Consider the following 20,731-nt stretch of genomic DNA (forward strand, 5'->3'; position numbering starts at 1 on the left):
AATATTTCAAATATTTCTGAAACAAGATTAACTCATTACTATACAGTTAAATTACATAGTGACATGGCAAGACAAACAATGGGGTTTATGTTTTATGCTAGAAAGTGTCCATCCATATTATGTTTCTCACAGCTCTTCAGTGGCTATCTGCCACGATACTATTTCATTCTACAGCTGGTGTGGCTTAGTAGTGAAACAGTCATTATGTCTGTGTTTCCACAGACAGTGGATTAGTGGTGTGACTGGAAATCTGTAAAACTTATAAATGAAGCCAGAAAAGTACCTGAGACAGTGTGTTACTGCTTCTTCCCCAAAATAGTCTTGAAAGTTTTAAAACTGATCATTGCTGTAATCTCATAAATATGAAGTACTATTTCCACCATGTGAATACTGAAATAATGCACAGGTGTCAGCAATATGCTGGTATAACCCCATGCACCTGCTTAATCTACCTGTCAGCAGTTGTATGACCATTTATGGAGACAAAGCATCTCATAAAATAACAATTCAAGAACATCTGTATGCTGTAATATGTCATACTAACAATAGCGATGTGAGTGAATATATAAGCAGCAGATAATATGTTTGATTTTAATTGTATGGTCTCAGGGGTATGGATTGTTTGTAAAGTGGTATATAATCAATTAATTTTATAAAGACATGAAAAGCATTGTGCATTAAATTCCTAGATAGTTTCCCATAACTTTGTTTTTGAAAATTATATTATGATATAAAAAACTGAAGAAAAGCATTCTGTGGTTGGTATATTTACATCATGCTTTAGTATATTTTCAAGATATTTTCATTCCATATTTAAATGTTTAATCAGTGCAGCCTGAAGTACGTAATGTGATTATGTCATAGTATAAGCATTGAAGGATTCCATAATATTTAATAATTGACGAAGAATGAAGTAAATAGAAAAGTGCACATGCAACAATGAAACAGTTTTATGAAATGCCATGCATGAAGTTAAGAAACTTAGTGACTCATTGCTTAAAACCGTTTTGTACGCACACCTTATTGTATCAATGAGTTTTTCATGGGCTGTCTTCCCTTTTGTTTACCTTCTATAAACAAAAATGTGTTTATTTTAGATGTAGTGTCCCCATAGCTTCTTGGGCAGAAGTTTTTCATTTTTTAGAAAATAAACCATGAAAAACTCATTTGAACTCATGAGTTATAACTTCCTTGATTTTGACTCATTGTTTATGAAGTCATAACGCTGATGATGGTCCGCTCTATTAGAAAACTGTCAAATTCTAGGAAAACAACATCCTTGATGGATTTTCCTACTCAAGGAAAACTACATCCTTGTCGGATTTTCCTCCTCAATCATCTTCTCCACTTTATATGAACAATATAACATTTTATACAGATGTTCTGAATTTTTGTATAATACCTCAGTACAAGGGCCAATGCACAGAACAGATGTCATATTTTTTACATAATTAGTTGATTTTTTGTTTGTTTTGTTTTAGTTCATAATTGCCTTAACTTAATGTGATTTAGCTGTTGTGCACTTTGCAGTGCTTTTCTTGTATCTGTTGATGTGGAATACAAGATATTATGACAAAGTTTTCTGCATCAAACATGTTAGCATGTTAGAAGTCCATAAACTGAATGACACTGAAAAATATTTTTTGATAATTTTTGTTTGTGTTTTAAAGCTCTGATACTCCAGTAGAAAAACATCCATTACTAAATATTTACAGTGTCTTAGGTGCTCTAATTCAAAGGAAAGGGAAATACTCCTGTTTATTATACAAGCACTAAAAACATTACTTCACCATCCTTATATTCAGTAAGTCTCTCATAGGTACTTCTGAAAGAGCACTGTCCTTGCATAAATGTGTAGTGATCAGTTAGAAAAATAAGTTTCTACATTCTTTCCAACAGTAAAAATGTTTCAGAGAAAAAGTTAAATGTTCAGAATAGACCATAAACTGAAACCTACCCACTGGACTTCCTCTCGACAGGTGAGGCCATTGTAATCACAAAGAGCAGCGTAAGTGTCAGAGAATCCACCTGCAGATACAACACAGAACACGCATGTCATTTTTACCCATATGAGTACAATATCTAATAAAGTAAACTTGATGTCATTGCTCAATTAAATATAACAATGTGGCATCATGTTTTCTTCAAGAATTTTAATAAATACACTGAAGAAGAAAAAGTTTAACTGAAAAAGCAAAACTGCAGAAAGAATCAATCAGCATCTAGGTAAAGGTAAAAAAAGAAATATGTGGGTTATACTTTTTTGTGTGCGTGTGTGTGTGTGTGTGTGTGTGTGTGTGTGTGTGTGTGTGTGTGTGTGTGTGTGTGTGTGTATATGGATCTACTGCTTTACATCAAAAATATATATATATATATATATATATAAATACATAAACGAAGGTGCACTTTCACTGAAGTCTAGTTCCCTGGGCTACCCCAAAAAAAACACACTAAAACATGTTTTTGCAGGGAGGCAAGCCCCCATGCACCCCACACCCCCCTACTTAAATATACCAACTCTGAGATCGCACAACAGCGTGGAAAAGTGAATATTCCAATTCCACGCTGTAGTGTGACTGCCAAAGTCAATGTTTGAAGTTTCACTACTTCGAACAAGTGAACTCGGTGAAGTGGGGTTCGAAGTAGTGAAACTTCAAAAATATTGATGGATCCCATATATATATATATATATATATATATATATATATGTCTACTTTCATACACTGAAAACTCATTTCACTGAATTTCAGTTCACACTCAAAAAAATCGCTGAAACTGAAATCACTAAAAACTCATTACACTGAATGTAAGTACTGTTGGGAAAATAAAATGCATGAGCTCTTTTCCCCACTGTAGTGCGATCCTGGAGTTAGTATATATAGTTAGGGGGGTTTGGGAGGCCCAGCCCCTACATTGGGGGTTGTAGGTTGCATAGCCCCCACTTACTTAGCTGTTATATTTATGAATCTCATTTCACTGAAAGCTAACAATATAAAACCAATGTAGGGGGATGTGCCACCCTCCCAACTATATATATATATATATATATATATATATATATATATATATATATATATACTAACTCCAGGATTGCACTACAGTGGGGAAAAGGTCATATACATTTTATTTGCCCAACAGTATTTACATTCAGTGAAATGTGATTCAGTGAAATGACCTTTCACTGATTTGAGCTTTTAGCGATTTGGTGTAAGTGTTTAGAAATTCAGTGAAATGAAATGAGTTTTCATTGAATCACAGTAGACCCATATATATATATATATTTATATATATATATATATATATATATATATTTATATATATTGAATCAGTTTTATTTTCAGGTCCATTTCCCTGTAGACATGTTGCTTGCCTTCATATTTGACCAAACGCTCCCATCCAACCACACAATATCATTTACTCACTTTTGATATGTAGATTGCCCTTGGTGAATTTTCACAAGTTGTTCATAGAGAAGGATGGAAACATTAGAAAATAGCATAATAATCTTTAGAGCCCTGTCTCATAAGATGCAATGTTCTGCACAGAACCATGTACATTCTACACTTTACAACCACATTTCAGTATGTCTGATCTATATGAATATGTATTTAACCACATATAGCATACATTAGACATTGCAAAAGCTAATAACTCCATGGGGTCCCTCTTTGGTGCTGTTAATATACTGAACACTCCCTGCAAAACTACTGCATATTTCATTAATATTGTGCCTTGATGCTCATATTCTACTCTTTGAGGCAGCTTGCTTAATGGGGGGCAGTAAGCTTTTCCTCGATGAAATCAAGATCTGAGGCAGGGGCATGAGCTCTCCTGGAGGGCCTTAAGTGGATAACTTCCATGAAGAACCGTTTTAAAATAAATTACTAAATTAATATTGGATGTATAAAGACAGGCAGGTAGAGATGGCTTAAGCATGGACTTTAATTGCTGAGTAAGGGAGTCCCTTGGAAAACAGTTCCACCTGCCAAAATAGTATCAAGGGAACATATTCTACCAAGGGTTGCTGACCTTTAGCCTGGCACATACAAGAATCCCTTCATTTTCAAATGCATGATTTTCTGGTGATAAGTTTTCTGGTCTCTTTCAATATACACAATATAGGTTCATAGGTAGGTACTAGGCTATTGGCCCTAGGGCCTATATAAGCCTAGTCAAAAAGGTACCCTGGCTTTCACCACCCAAGAAAATTATTTTCTTGTGCCCCTGTCGAGCAGAGCCACAGAAATGATCCCTGGGGTGAATTTCCTATCTCCCGTCCAGTCATCAAGATTTTTCTTGAAGAGAGCTAATGAGGAGCTTTGCTTGATATATATAGGTAGTTTGTTCCAGCGTATGGGAAGTCTCTGGGACAGGATTCCAGCCCTCCAGCATGTTCTGTTTATTGTGGTGACAAGGTTTAGGTCCCTAGAGCATGTAGCTCGAAAGGTTTGGGATTTATTTAAGTGGAGCATGTCCAACAGCTCTGGGTTTGACATAGCTTTGTATGTTAGGTAGAGATAGCTTCTGAGTAGGCGATATGCGATGGAGTAAAGCTGGAGTTTTTTGAGAAGGTCTGCGTAGGCCATCTGTTTGAGGCCGGTAATCCTCATTGTGAGGTATTTCTGCGGCCTTTCCAGTTGTTGTAGATGTCTTGTGAGGTATATACCAAAAGGGGCACTGTATTCTATAATGGGTCTAATGAGTGACGAGTAGAGGGCAACAATGACCTCTTTTTCCTGGATGAGAAACCTTTTGTGATGAGGTGTGCCATGTAGAAGGATTTCCTGACTACTGTGGTGATTATCAAAGGAGATACTACTGTCCACCTGTTTCCCAAGGTCTCTCATAACACATTTGGTGTTAAGTAGATTACTGCCTATGTGGTAGTTCATGGGTTCACAGTTTTTACCAAAAGGGATGACAATGCACATTTTGGCATTGAGCTTGAGGCCATGGCTTTGACACCAAGCATCTGTGTCAGTGAGGCCCTTTTTTAGGATGTCCACATCATTAGGAGTTTCGATTATGGCTCTTAATTTGTAGTCATCTGTGAACTTCATTAGCCAATGACCTTCTGTCTTAGCCATACTTCATAGAAGTAGATACCAAACAGGAGAGGACCCAGGACTGAATCCTGTGGTACTCCACTTGTCACTGGTCTGAAGTCAGATTTGGAGTCTGCTACTTTCACAGTGTGGGTTCTGTCAGTGAGCCAGTTGGCAACCCATCTTATGACATGGGATTTATACCTAGTTTAGTGAGTTTATTTATAATTCCAGAGTGGGGGATGGTGTTAAAAGTCTTGGTGAGATCTAGATAGGCTGTGTGAACCACCTTACCCTCACCTATGGCTTTGGAGACCGCTTCAAAGAAGTCTATCAGGTTTAGGAGATATGATCTGCCTTTTACAAACCCGAACTGGGTGGGGTCCAGAGTTTGGAGATTACCAATGTCATTGTTTATAAGTTCCATGATGATACGTTCCATAGCCTAGCAGACCAGGCTAATGGGGCAGTAGTTCCCAGGTTCCGTGGTGGCTCCCCCTTTGTGGAGTGGGATAACCGTGGCTGCGCACCATTCAGTGGGCACAAAGCCTGAGGTGAAGCTATGATTGAACATGATACTTAGCTGGGGTGCCAGTTTCTTCTGTAATTCATGTAGAACGTAGCCTGGGATGTTGTCCGGTCCCATGATGCTATGTTCTTGGCTTTGGTGAGTGTGGTTTTTACCTGTGCAGCCATGATAATAGGAACTTTGCATTCTTCTGGTATAGAGATGGGCCCTTTAGGGGGTGAGAGGGGGGTAAAGTTAGTACTGAACTTATCTGCCAGGATGTTGGCAGTATCACTTGGTTCTCTATATTTAGTGCCATTGTGCTGTAATTCAGAGCAGATCTGAGTGTTGCTATTGAGATTCTTGACATACCTATAGAATGCTTTGTTGATAGACTAAAGATGGCCGCTGTTCTGTGAGCACTGCTAGCCCTTAGCTCTTTAAACCACTCAAGATTAAATTAACCCTGAAGACAAACCAGCACTAAACTCAACAAAATAACGTAATATACCATCTCTGAACAATATTTGATTAACAAGGCTTAAGAGAAAGTGGCTATTTCTTCTCTTAAATTATAAGGATTAGTCCTGATTCAGGGAAACAGGTGCAAGCCATGTGCCTTTGAAATCTCAAATACTGAATGCTAAGCCTGGAAAAAACTTTCAACTACAAGATTTCAAAAGAAGATAAAAATATGGAAACTACCACAACCAAAACTAGGTTTTCTGACCTATTATCTCCTGAAAAGGACTTAACCTCTAAGAGACAAAAGACAACCAAACAAACAGACAATTCTAATCCTAAAGCTGGAAATAAAAATAAACCTGATCAGCCAGCAAACTTGGAAGATATTAAATCAGTCTTACTACCCATTCAGCAAGAATAAAACATCTATCCCTACAACTACAATCATTTGGTGATGCCTTTAACCAGATAATAAATAGACTGGAAAAATCTGAATCCAAAATAACTGAAAATGAGGAAAAAATAGACTTTGTAACAAAGAAGAAGAAATAAAGGTCTAAAGAATGGTTAAACGCTTGGTTTACACCTCAAGGCAGTAGCAAAAATAAAATAAAGCAAACTGACCACGTCTGAATAAATACCATATTCAAAGTTCAGAGAAAATAGAACTTTAATGAAAAAAACAAGAGTAAGCGCTTTCGCGATTCAACAACTAATCACTTCTTCAGACTCATTCACATGTATCAAGACAGTAAATTTAAATCAAAACACATCCAATCAAATAGCTGTCACTCTATGATGTCATAAAAATTCATTAAAAACAAAGATATAAATGCATAAAAAACTTTTTGTTAAAAACATATATTGTATAAAAAACAGAAGTATATACTGCTTCGATGTTTCAATGGTCTTGATTTCAAAAAGGGTTTCAAAGAAACTGCACTGTTTAACCCCGGGGGCTTGTCTGTCTGGAGTTGCAGAATCCATTTTTGTTCAGCCTCTTCCACTTTATTCTTAATATCCCCTCCTCTGTTATTTTTATTAATGATTTCTTCTACCATAAAGTTAAAAACATGCTGTGAATTCTCTGCTTGTACATGTTTAGCCAGAGCACTGGTATTTTTTGTATTAGCTATATCTCTTACGTGTTCAAGCACACGTTCTTTAAGGCATCTATTGGTTTTGCCTAGATAGAATGCAGATCATTTAGTGCAGAAACTAAAGTAAACTAAGTTGTGTGTTTTACAATCTGCATAGAAATTAATCTCAATGGTGAAAGTTAAGGTAGGGTGTTGGAAAACAGATTTGTTATACACATAATTGCAGGCCATGCAGTTTCTACAAGGAAATGTTCCTATTCTTTGTGATGATATAGGCTGTTTTGAAGTGCTTGATTTGTAGCAGAGCTGTCTTTTTAAAGATTTCTTATTTATAAAAGAAAATTTAGGTTTATCTTCCAGAACATTGTGTAACTCTGGAACTGAATGCAGAATATTCCAGTTCTTTTCAAAAATACCGCAAAATCTCCTAATATCACAAGAGTAAGTTACTGGAAACCTAATTTTCATATTATTGCCACTACATATAATATTTTCTTCTTCAGTTACTTCTGAGAAGAATGGTTTACGTCTATTATCTCGTTTCTCATTCATATTCTTAATACTACTGTCAGTGTCTCTGTTGCTGTAACCCCTATCTTTAAATTCTTTTTTAAAAACTGATACTGGGTTATTTAGGCCTTCATTAGTATTATGTGGTCGACTGTCTCTCATAAATTGCCCTTTTATGACATCTCTATGTACATGTACAGGATGCATACTTGCTTTATGTAGGATGCTGTTTCTGCAACTAGGCTTCCTGTACATACTCGTGGCAATCTTTTTAAACTGTGACTTCCTAACAGAAACATCTAAGAATTCAATCAATTCATGTGAACATTGATAAGTAAATCTAAGGAATTCTGTGGTGCTATGTAGATAATCTATCAAGCATTGTAATTCATCAGTTGTGCCCCCCCATAACAAAAAAAATCATCTACAAAATGTGTATACCATAAAATTTTATCCACAAACATATTATTCTGTAACAGAAATTTACTCTCCCATGCTACTAAGACTAGGTTAGCATAGCTATTTGCACATGATTTGCCCATAACTACGTTGTTGAATCGCGAAAGCGCTTACTCTTGTTTTTTTTCATTAAAGCTCTATTTTCTCGGAACTTTGAATTTGGAATTTATTTAGCCGTGGTCAGTTTGCTTTATTTTATTTTTGCTACTGCCTTGAGGTGTAAACCAAGCATTTATCCAGTCTTTGAACCTTTATTTCTTCTACATTTTCTAAGTGGTTTTTGACTGGAACATGGCTGAAGGTAGCTATACTACTGGACTTAGAAGGAACCAATATGAACGACTCACTGGACTCTTATGCTTGGAATTTAATCCTCTTATGCAGAATCCAGTCTTTCCAACTAATGATAAAGAACTGACTATGAGACTCATAAGAAATTTACAGAGCTATACAGGGACTTAGAGAATAAAATGTATAGCTTTAAAAGATTACAGTGGCAGAGGTTTCATTTGGAGGCATCGCTGAAGTATAAAATAGTACCTAGAGGTTTAAGGGTACTAAACATTCCTACCTATGGAGAAACATATCCAGACCTTCTACAAAAATGGCAAAATCTAAATCTTCAGTTGAGCTATGACTACATGCATCTATTAATTGAACATTTCAAACCACATGAGAAAAACCTAGCAGATGATATAGAGAAATTACAGAGTCAACTTGTTAATAATTTCTCTACTGAGGTTTTAGGCAGCAGACTGGATGATCTGGTTGATAATATGCAGGGCTATGATAAAAGATTACAAAATATGAAAATGAGGAAACTACAACTTGACCTCAATGATTTTCAGCGTAAAGAAGTCTTCTCATGGCCCAGGAAAGCAGCTTTTAATACTGACTCTTTAGAAAGAAACATCACCATATCCAATGTCTCTAATACATTTGATTAAGGTGACACTGTCTCTTTAACCAGGGACCCTGAAAGTACTACTGATGTCAACGTCAGGGCAGAACACACAAAGCTTGCTATTTTTGAAAATGGCGCCAGTGTGAATGTAGTTTCAGTGCCGACTTCAACTAAAATGAACACAGGCAATGGGAATAGGAATAATGAGGCTGTCTCCACTTCTCAAGCTTTTTTAGAGTTGAAAGACACAACACAAGCCTCCATTCTACCCTTTGTACTGAAGAAAGTGCTACCGATAAGGGAGAGATCAAACAGCAGGAATTGGAAAGGCAGGATATGACAACAGAAGGAATGAGGAACATATTCAAATGCAATGACAACACGGAGCAAGAATCCCACGACCTGGTAATAAATGTATCCAGTTTTCAATTAACTGCAGCACAGGTATCCCTTTTGAATAAAGGTTTAAGTTTTATTCCGTCACAGAAAACATCATTGACTGATATATTGAAAAAACTTAAACTGTTTTCTCGTACATTAACTTTAAAAAGCATTATTATATGCCTGTTTATCATTCAGTATATAACGTATTCTCTCAATACCCCAATTATTTGGTATTACTGTGAACAGAGAAGTAATACCCATGGTCAGAAACTCTTGTTTTTTTCATTAAAGCTCTATTTTCTCGGAACTTTGAATTGAAAAAAACAATTTTTAAGGATACTGGAACTGGTCAAATAAATGTATTTAAACATCCTAGTGTAAATGTACCTAAACCACATCCGGTTATAGAAACTTTTGCCAGCATGTGTGAAACTGAAATTAGGGATATGTATGCTCAGGATAATTCACCTGCTTTCCATAATTTAACTAAAATGGAAACTGAAGCATTAGTACAATTAAAGGTATCTCTTAGCATAGAGATAAGGCCAGCAGACAAAGGGGGTAGTGTAGTGGTGGGTGATGGATAAATTGTTTTATATCCAACAAATGATGGAGTTATTGAATGATGAAGAGACTTACCTAGCCATTAATGAAAGGCAAGTAAAGGGTATTATTGATAGTGTCTGTCTTTATTTTTGATCTTTTTGTAACAAATCAAATCTCTGAAGAGCTCCTTAATTATTTTCATTTAGAGTACCCTACCATACCCATTATCTATGGACTACAGAAGGTACATAAGAACATAACCCACCCACCCATGAGACCTATAGTCTCAAGTAAAGGATGGGTCACAGAAGCTGTTTCTATATATGTTGAAAAATGCTTACATCCCATTTTGGCTCTATGTGATATTGTACTTAGGGATACTAAAGCATTTTTGAATTTATTATACAGCAGGGTATCAGCTTTAAATGATGAATATATGTTTGTGACCATGGGTATTACTTCTCTGTTCACAGTAATACCAAATAATTGGGGTATTGAGAGAATACGTGATATACTGAATGATAAACAGGCATATAATAATGCTAAAATTAATTTGATCTGTGAATTACTTGACATTATATTGGATAATAATATCTTTACTTTTAATGAGAAATTTTATTTACAGAAAGTTGGTGTAGCTATGGGCACAGCATGTGCAAATAGTTATGCTAACCTAGTCTTCGTAGCATGGGAGAGTGAATTTCTGTTACAGAATAATATGTTTGTGGATACAATTTTATGGTATACACATTTTGTAGATAATGTTTTTTTGTTATGGGGGGCACAACTGATGAATTACAACGCTTGATAGATTATCTACATAGCACCACAGAATTCCTTAGATTTACTTATCAATGCTCATATGAATTGATTGAATTCTTAGATGTTTCTGTTAGGAAGTCACAGTTTAAAAAGATTGCCACGAGTATGTATAGGAAGCCTAGTCGCCGAAACAGCATCCTACATAAAGCAAGTATGCATCCTGTACATGTACATAGAGATGTCATAAAAGGACAATTTATGAGAGCCAGTCGACTACATAATACTAATGAAGGCCTAAATAACACAGTATCAGTTTTAAAAAAAGAATTTAAAGATAGGGGTTACAGCAACAGAGACACTGACAGTAGTATTAAGAATATGAATGAGAAACAAGATAATAGATGTAAACCATTCTTCTCAGAAGTAACTGAAGAAGAAAATATTATATGTAGTGGCAATATTGGCAATAATATGAAAAGTATGTTTCCAGTCACTTACTCTAGTGATATTAGGAGATTCTGCGGTATTTTTGAAAAGAACTGGAATATTTTACATTCATTTCCAGAGTTACACAATGTTCTGGAAGATAAACCTAAATTTTCTTTTATAAATAAGAAATCTTAAAAAGACAGCTCTGCTACAAATCAAGCACTTCAAAACAGCCTTTATCACAAAGAATAGGAACATTTCCTTGTAGAAACTGCATGGCCTGCAATTATGTGTATAACAAATATGTTTTCCAACACCCTACCTTAACTTTCACCATTGAGATTAATTTCTGTGCAGATTGTAAAACACACAACTTAGTTTACTTTAGTTTCTGCACTAAATGCTCTGCATTCTATATAGGCAAAACCAATAGATGCCTTAAAGAACGCGTGCTTGAACACCTAAGAAATATAGCTAATAAAAAAGATACCAGTGCTCTGGCTAAACATGTACAAGCAGAGAATTCACAGCATGTTTTTAACTTTATGGTGGTAGAAATCATTAATAAAAATAACAGAGGAGGGGATATTAAGAATAAAGTGGAAGAGGCAGAACAAAAATGGATTCTGCAACTCCAGGCAGACAAGCACCTGGGGTTAAACAGTACAGTTTCTTTGAAACCCTTTTTGAAATCAAGACCATTGAAACATTTAAGCAGTATATACTTCTTTTTTTTAATATAATATATGTTTTTAACAAAAAGTTGTTTATACATTTATATCTTTGTTTTTAATGAATTTTTATGACATCATAGAGTAACAGCTATTTGATTTGATGTGTTTTGATTTAAATTTACTGTCTTGATACATGTGAATGAGTCTGAAGAAGCGATTAGTTGTTGAATCGCGAAAGTGCTTACTCTTGTTTTTTTCATTGAAGCTCTATTTTCTCAGAACTTTGAATTTGGAATTTATTCAGCTGTGGTCAGTTTGCTTTATTTTATTTTTGTAACAAAGAAAACTGACTCCCATGACAAAGAAATCCAAAACATACAAGCTAAAATTATAGATCTTGAAGCAAGGTCCAGAAGGAATAATATTATTCTAAGAGGTATTCCCGAAACTGTAACTCACAATAACCTGATACCAACCATGTGTCAGATAATTAATGTTTTGCTTGAAGAACCTGAAAAAACACAGCAAATAATAATCGAAAGAGCTCATAGAGTATTAAGAGAAACACAAGTCCCATCCAAACCCAGACCAGTTTATGCTAAATTACTAAACTTTCAAGATGTAAACAGAATTTTATTAGCTGCTAAGAAAAAAGGGACACTCACCTGGAACAATAATGTAATTTCTTTGGCTCAGGATCTTCCACTGCAGATAAGGCAAACTAGACAACTTCTTTCCCCCTACTGTAAATTCCTAATTGAGAGGAACATAAGATTTCAAATGAAGTACCCAAACTCGTTGATTTTTTATATGGAGGGAGTCAAATATACAGTCGCTAACTCTAAGGAAGCTAGAGAGACTTTTCTGTCTGCTTTCAAGAGGATTCCAGTACAAGAAATAGAAATTGCACCTGTTAAAATAAGGAACGATTCTTGATTATCAAAATGAGCTCCCTCGAGCTCTCCTGGGACTGCCTTTGACTTAGAATAACTCCCTAGGCCTGTTCAGGCCTTTGCTGTTTGTTTCTAACTCACAAGGCGCTAAAACAAAGTGTTTTTTCCCACGCGAGGAACCAAAAACCAACTGTATTTTTCTGGTGTGACGGTTTAAATGGCGCTACTTCCTGGGGATCTGGTTCCTCAATTCGGTCCCCCTACGATCTTGAGAGCTCTTGGGAAAGAGTTAAAGTCTTCATTGTGAAGATAGAATGGTTCCTTTTTCAAAAAATGAAAAAAAGATGAAAATGTCAGGCGCTAATAATGGACCTTATGAGTTTTGTTTTACACCTTTTCACTGCCGCGCTAAAGACAATGGGAAGCTTACAGGAAGACTTATTGAACTCAGTATGTCCCCTACATATCTCAGTGCTGCAGAAAGAAATGAGTAGAGCCTTTCTAAATAAGTAAATCCTCTTTTATGTTTCAATTAATTGCAGGATGACATTGTTGGTGCTAAGGCTGCCATGTTTTGCTCTTTTAGCAATTACTCTCTGTAAAATGCTGTAAATCAATATTATGCTTTAGAGCTCATCAAATGAAGCATTGACTGGCATTTTGTTTATGGCAAATTTGCTCCTAGGTCTGGTGCCTTGTGGTGTCCCAAAGAGCAGGGAATTTGTTTAAGTGGAGACAAAATGGGACCATACTGTCAATGTAGCACTATCTCCACTGAGTTTGCATGGGTTGTTCCTTAATGAAGGAATTAAAATAGTGCCCCCCCTTTTTTTTTCAGTTACCCCATTAAGGGAAAATTACACTTTTAAGACAAGAAATTATAATAAGTACTACTGTCCATTTTATGAGAACATGGATTCGGGTCTTTATTTGTTGACTGTATTACAAAAAAAATGGGACACCATCCATATCATTAAATTTTACAATCTCTTCAAGGTAATCATCACATTAAGATCTAACTGCTTTTAAGCCTGCTACCTGCAAGAATGCATAGTGAGATTCAAAACTTAAAATGAGAAGTGTAATAAAACCCTCCAAAATACGTACTCAGACTCACTTTGCATTCATTTATTTGTGATTTATATTTTTTCACTTTCTGCCTCTTTGATGTTTTGTAGTCAATAACCTAACAGGAAGAAAGAATATTATTAAAGCAATGAAAAGATTATATAAAGAAGATATAACCTTGTTCAGATATAATGTTATTGTTTTTATTTACCAGTCCTAAAAATACTTTTTAATTAGAACCTTAGTCATTTATTAATTATCATTAAGGTCATAAGGTCTAATTGTTTCAATATGTTTACATAAAGGTTAATTTGAGGAGTTTGAGGCCTTAGTAGTAGTGCCTCTTAGGGAACTAGTCTGTTAAGCTTTGTCTGTATTGTAATGATAAGTGCAGGGAGAGTTAACTTCATATTTTATCCACTTAATAAGACTCAGTATATAAATTTCTTATTGTTTAGCACACCCCGCACTGAACTTGCTACTTATCCCCTGCAATATTCCTGGTCCATGGGCATAGTGGTTAGGCACAGAGTTAGGATGGGAATAGTAAGATGTTTTCCAAACTCTTTACACAAAATTACAAACAAGAATTATCAACTTAAATCATCACACAAGACACATTTTACCAATATCCCCAGTTCATAAATGTGGGAATTCGATTCGTGGAACATTAAAGGGCTCCAAAATAAACAGAAAAAGAAACTGTTTTTACATCTCACACTACAAGCTAAAGCTAACCTCATACTAATACAAGAAACACATCTTACCCTTGAACAATGGATGGAAATTAGCAAAAGAAAATGGATAAGACAACTCATAGCTTCAGAAGGTAAAACTAATAGTGCAGGGTTAGCGATAATAATTAAGAACCAATTCCAGGAAAAAATTCTTGAAACCAAAGTGGATAAGGAGGGGAGGTAATGTTACGTAGTTTTTTCAATCCCTACTCTTCCTAAACCCATACTGCTTTTCAATATATATGTCCCCTGCAACAACCAACACATCTTTTTTACATCACTATATCCCATCCTAAACAGATTCCAAGATTACTATATGGTGCTTGGGGGTGACTGGAACGCATATCAAAATCCAGACCAAGATGAATCAAGTAGGATCCAAACATACAACAAACAAGCCTCCTTAGCTCTGAATGAACTCAAATAAGACTTCAAATTATATGATCCTTTTAAAATGGAGATAGCGCAAATAAAGCTGGAAAATTCACGTTTTACTCTCAATGCTACAAAATGTGGTCGAGAATAGATTCCTTTTTAGTCTCGGACGTTTTCATCAACTTAGACCCAACAATAAGTATACATACTAGATACCTTTCAGACCATTCCAAAATTACTTTCAGACCATTCCAAAATTACTTTCAATATTAACTGGAACCAAAAGAATTTTACAAGGAACAGAGGCTTAAACTGGTTCTTAAACCCCAATTTGCTCACCAAAATGGAGGTAATACATGACATACAATCTATACTAAAAGCAACCCTATCTAACATTCCTAACTCCCAGACACCTTTGGATATTGAATGGGCCACAACTAAAACACAATTTAGAGGAACATTCATTAAAAAAGCAGCTTATTATAGAAAAATGCAACTTAAAGATGAACAAGTTTTAAAAAGTAAAATAGATTCTCTTGAAAACGACATATTAACCAACCCCAAGGCTCAAACAGAGACTGAACTCTTAAAACTACAAAGAGATCTGTACCTCTTGCATACTATTAAATTATCTTTTCATGAAACTAGAATGCTGGCTAACTATGCAAACTAAGTTCAATGACCATCGCAAGCTTTGGCCAGAATTATAGCCCAGACAAAAACCCATTCCCAAATACCCAAAATATCATATGGAAATAAACAGTACACCAAAAATGAGGACATTATTAAAACCTTTGAATCAATATATTCTCAGATTTATAGAGAACAGACTTTACTAGCCTCAAAAGAAGATAGAACCCACTTTCTCCAAAACCTGACCTTTCCGAAGCTGGACCTAGACCAACAAAAAAAAAATGAAGTGAACCTATATCAACTAATGAAATGATTTAAACAACCCAACAATTGAAAGCACACAAGGCCCCTGACCCGGACGGTCTCACTGTTGAGTTTTATAAGGCTTTTACCCCCTTGTTAGCCCAAATTCTATTTTATATTTTGAACTATATAATAAATAAAATTAATGACATACACTTTAATGCATCTAAAACTATATTCATACTCAAAGAACAAGCTGACCCTAAAAACCCAGACAGTTATAGACCTATCTCCCTTTTAAATATAGATACAAAAATCTTAACCTCTATTCTTGCTAATAAGTTGAAGAATCTGGCAGGTAATATCATCTCCTCTGAACAATCTGGTTTCACACCATCCAGACAGACAAGTGACAACACAATGACACTAAATACATTAATATCTTATGCCAGCAAAAGTAATCTAAATATATATACACTAGTTATTGATGCTCACAAAGCCTTTGATAGGGTCAATATGGAATTTTTACTTCAAACATTACCATACTTTAATATACCCAATAAATCTATCCAGATTATACAAACTCTTTATAGTAACCCTTATACATCCTTATTCATTAATAAAACTTGGTCCAAAAGAATTCCAATAAAAAATGGCACTAGACAAGGATGCCCCTTATCTCCACTACTGTTTAATCTATACTTAGAACCACTTTTCTTAAACATCAAACAAAATACATACCATAACCCCCCAATAATATACAACCACAAAATATCCCTTTCCGTTTTTGCAGATGACGTGAATATTTACTGCACCACACCAGTCTCAGATATAAATAAAACATTAGCTGCTGTTGATCAATTCTCGTTGATGTCGAATTATAAACTAAACCTCAACAAAACTAACATCTTCCCCTTAAAACTCCCTAAGCCATTTTTACTCGTACCACTACTAGGCACAATTAAAATAAAAGAAAAAACTTAAATATTTGGGTATTACATTCTCTCAAAATAATAAAGATCTTTACCAAAATAACATAACCTGAAAATGGCAAAACATTATATTAGACCTTAAAAGATGGAGTAATCTTAAATTACCATTCTTGGCCATAGTATTTGTTATTAAAATGAATGCTTTACCTAGATTACTTTATATATTTATGACATCCCCGATAACCATACCCAACAAATTTTTTAAAAAGATGCATACCCTGCTTGCTAAATTTATCTGAGAATCTAAAAAAAAACGGGATTTCTTACCCTAAACTCACACTTCCCAAAAGTAAAGGAGGACTAGCCCTTCCAAATTTCGAAACATATTATTTAATTATTAACATGAATAGAGTGTTGAGAATAGCTGAATATAACCCGTCGGATGAAATCTGGGCTCCTCCCTGGGTAATAATATACTACAGACACATCTAGAGTCTAGGTATCAATCCTAAAGGACTACCATTCCTAAACTTTAAACTATTACAATCGTATAAAATAATGGAACCTTTAAAACACTCCATCTTACTAACGCAAAAACATTTCAAATCCCTAAACCTGGTACAAGCTATAAAAACACTACAACCCCTTCATAAAAACCCTAACCTTAAAATAAACAACCAAACCTTAAATATGAACCCCTATCCCCGGTTATTAAATAAAACTATCCAAGATATAAACCCATATTTAGACTGGTGCCACGGTGGTACGGCGGTAGCATTGTTACCTCACAGCAAGAGGTTCTCCCGTTCGATTCTCGGCTTGGCTTGGGAGCGCCTTCTGTGTGGAGTCTGCATGTCCTCCCCCCGGTTGGGTAGCGTTCGAAAGACATGCGTGTGTAAATGGGCGTGCTTTTGTTGACGGTTGGGCATCAAGCTGGCACCTCGGCGTTTCGTAAAATTGTACTGTCAATCATTAGCTGACCAGAGTTCCGCTGTGGAGACCCCTTACCAGGAAAAAGCCGAAAGACAAACAACAACATTACAAGAAATGAGGAACTACTTAAACCTTCCCAAATCGTATTTGGTGATCCTGAGACAAGTTAAGGAGCTGTGTTCCAGTTACCTCCAAGACATTGACATATCCAGCAATGACATATAAACCTGTAATCTACTTTGGAAAGCCATCCTCTCAACTAAGAAAACTATCACTAATACTTACAAATTAATTAATGACATTAAATTCCAGAAGGATATACTTTTTTCCGAATATTGGAGGAAGATAGATTCATCCGTTGAAAACCATCAAATAGAACACGCAATCAATCTAACATTAACATCCATACCTCTCAAAAAATTAGCCTTTACCCAACTCATGATTTACAGTAACGTATATTTTACACCTGCAATTTTACATAAACTTAACCCCTTGATATCACCATTCTGTCTGCATTGTAAAGATCAAACTACTGACTTATTCCATTTGTTCTGGAGCTGTAAATGTGTCTACAAACTTTGGAATTCCCTTAAACTACAACTACAAAAAACTGGTTATCAGACATTTACACTAACATGGGAATTTACTATATTACACATCCTCCCACACAACTCTCCCAAGAAACAAGTCTCTACTCTGATCACTATTTTTCTCCTAATGAAACTTTATATAGCATCTAAATGGTTTAACCAATTAGTTTATCTTGGGTGGGGTTTAGACAGATGGTGATTAAACACTTATTGGCCCACAAAACACTAACTGATAAAAAAGATAAAAATATTAAACTCAGAGAAATATGGGAACAAGCCTATAACATTATACTAGCATAATCCTTTACAAAGACACATAGTAACCTACCAGAAGGGGATTCCGAAATAAATCATATATATATATATAACTATCCATAATTTTCTCTTCCTTTATCTTTAATTGATTTAATTCATAATAGTTCTTACATAATTGTCATAGTTATACATCTGAAGGACGAAAGCATCTATGTACATAGTGTAGATATTATAGTTAATTGACGTACATCTTATTGTATCTATTTTAATACATATCACTCTATTTTGGTCTTCTGTATTTGTTATGTTTGTTGATTTATATTATTGTAAATGATAAACAAAAATTATTGAAAAAAAAAAAAAAAGAATGCTTTGTGGTTGTCTTTAGAATCAGTGGTGATTTTGTTTTCATAACTAGCTTTGGAGGATTTAATGCAGGATCTCAGCTTCTTACTGAGGCTGACCAGGGAGTTCCTCCAATCATGGGATTTTACTCTTTTTTGCAACAGTTTCTTTCTTCTGTTGTAGAGTTTGTTTATGGCAGGGGACCACGAGATTGACTTCCCTTTTTTGGAGGATAGCATCTTGGTTCTGTTGGGGATTGCATGATCAATACACTCATGTAAGTGCTTATAAAGTGCATTTGTGTAGGATTCAGCAGTTGTACCTCTATTGTCCATCTGCATTGGAGTCATGAAGTTTGCCACTTCTGTCTTAAGAAGCATGAAGTTGGCTTTGGAGAAATTTTTTACGGTGGTTTCCCTAATGGGGTGTGAGGGTGGGATAAGGATGTCTAGGGTGATTAGCTTGTGGTTGGATCTGAACAAAGAGGAATTGACTTCTGGCATGGAGCACCAGTTGCCCATGTTGGTAATGACCAGCTCTAGGATATTGCTTCCACTGGTGGGGGTGTGGCTAAGTTGATCAAAGGTGTTGGAATTTATGAATTCCAGAAAGCGTTGAGCAAAAGAGTTGGTACAGGAGTAGTTTTTCCAGTTAATGGTGGGGTAGCTGAAATTGCTCATTATTAGGGTATTACGTTGCGTGTTACGCAAATTTTTGCCCAGAGGAAAAAACACTTGGCTGACATTGGGGATGTGCCCTTTTCCCCATGGGAGTACAATCTCCAAGTTGGTATATTTAGTTAGGAGGGTGTGGGGATGAATCCTCCTACTTTGTAGGGTTTGAAAGTTTGTTTTGTTTGTGTTTGGCCTACCAAGCTTGCAGATGAATCCCCCAAGATGCTAACATTAGGTTCATGCCCCTAGGCACTTCCTTGTGGTAGATTTGGCTGAGGACACATGGCTGAAGTGATATTTAGCTGTACAGAAATATGGCTGTAGCAAATTCTCTGTAGGCAAAGAGAAGAATGCAGTGTGATGCCCACAGCTTCAACAACAAAATGCACAGGGGAAAATAATATCCATGGTCCCCAAGGCAGCATAAGACAGCAGGCAGTATGGCAGGCTCAACAACAGGCTGCACAGTTGGCATGTCAGTGGCAGTAAAATGCAGTGCACAATGGGCATGCATTGCAATGAGCAATTATTATATGTGACGACTACCCCCTTCACAATGTCTAGGGATTATTAACTAAAATGCATACTGGAGCATAAATGTGACTACAGTAGCATGCAGTACTTCTTCCATGGTGTAGCACACTTATACATGTTGTAGTTACATAAGCATGTGCTGTACACCGAGGACAACACTTACTACTTCTTCTGCTCCCATGCACTTGGTCATTAAAGCTGCAGACAGACATGATAGTGTGTGCTTCTTTTTGCCCACAGGGTAACATTCCATAGGAAAGACTGACACAAACAAATGACTAGTGCCAGAGTCAAAGGTTTAAACTCAATGCCAATTAATACATAAGAATGCGCTTTGAGAAGTTGGACACTCTAGGAAACTAAATCCCTGATAACCCCCCCCCCCAAGAATTGACCCAGTAGTTGGGTATTTAGGGTCATACGTGGATTGTAACCTGGCTTTTGACCAACATGTGTCTAAGGTAGTAAGGAGATCATTCTATGTTTCTCAACTTATAAGCAAGGGAATGGCATCTACATCCATTAAGGTCATCATTCCTCTGTACTTGGCCCTCAACCATTGAATGCAATACCCCATTTGTTATATGCCTGACCAAGCACATGCAGCAACTGGAATGTCCACAGAGGTTCCACACAAAAATAATTCAGGGTGTAAACAAAATGTCCTATGCAAATTGCCTCAAAACCATATCTCTGTGCTCAGTTTCCTACAGGCTGTTGAGAGGAGATCTGT

The 20,731-nt window shown here is 35.8% G+C and overlaps 1 protein-coding gene across 1 annotated transcript in view; it reads right to left on the reverse strand.

Annotated features, from left to right (window-relative positions):
- The window catches only part of CARMIL3 (capping protein regulator and myosin 1 linker 3), a 3,552,770-nt gene that overhangs the window by 1,415,014 nt on the left and 2,117,025 nt on the right, over positions 1-20,731 (reverse strand). The window contains exon 7 of the mRNA XM_044058175.1: positions 1,958-2,028. Coding sequence (XP_043914110.1) covers positions 1,958-2,028 — 71 coding nt within the window. The remainder of the gene's footprint in view (positions 1-1,957; positions 2,029-20,731) is intronic.

The sequence above is a fragment of the Protopterus annectens genome, chromosome 16.part0 (genome assembly GCF_019279795.1).
Source record: "Protopterus annectens isolate FY-2018-M chromosome 16.part0, PAN1.0, whole genome shotgun sequence".
Classification (NCBI taxonomy): Eukaryota; Metazoa; Chordata; order Ceratodontiformes; family Protopteridae; genus Protopterus; species Protopterus annectens.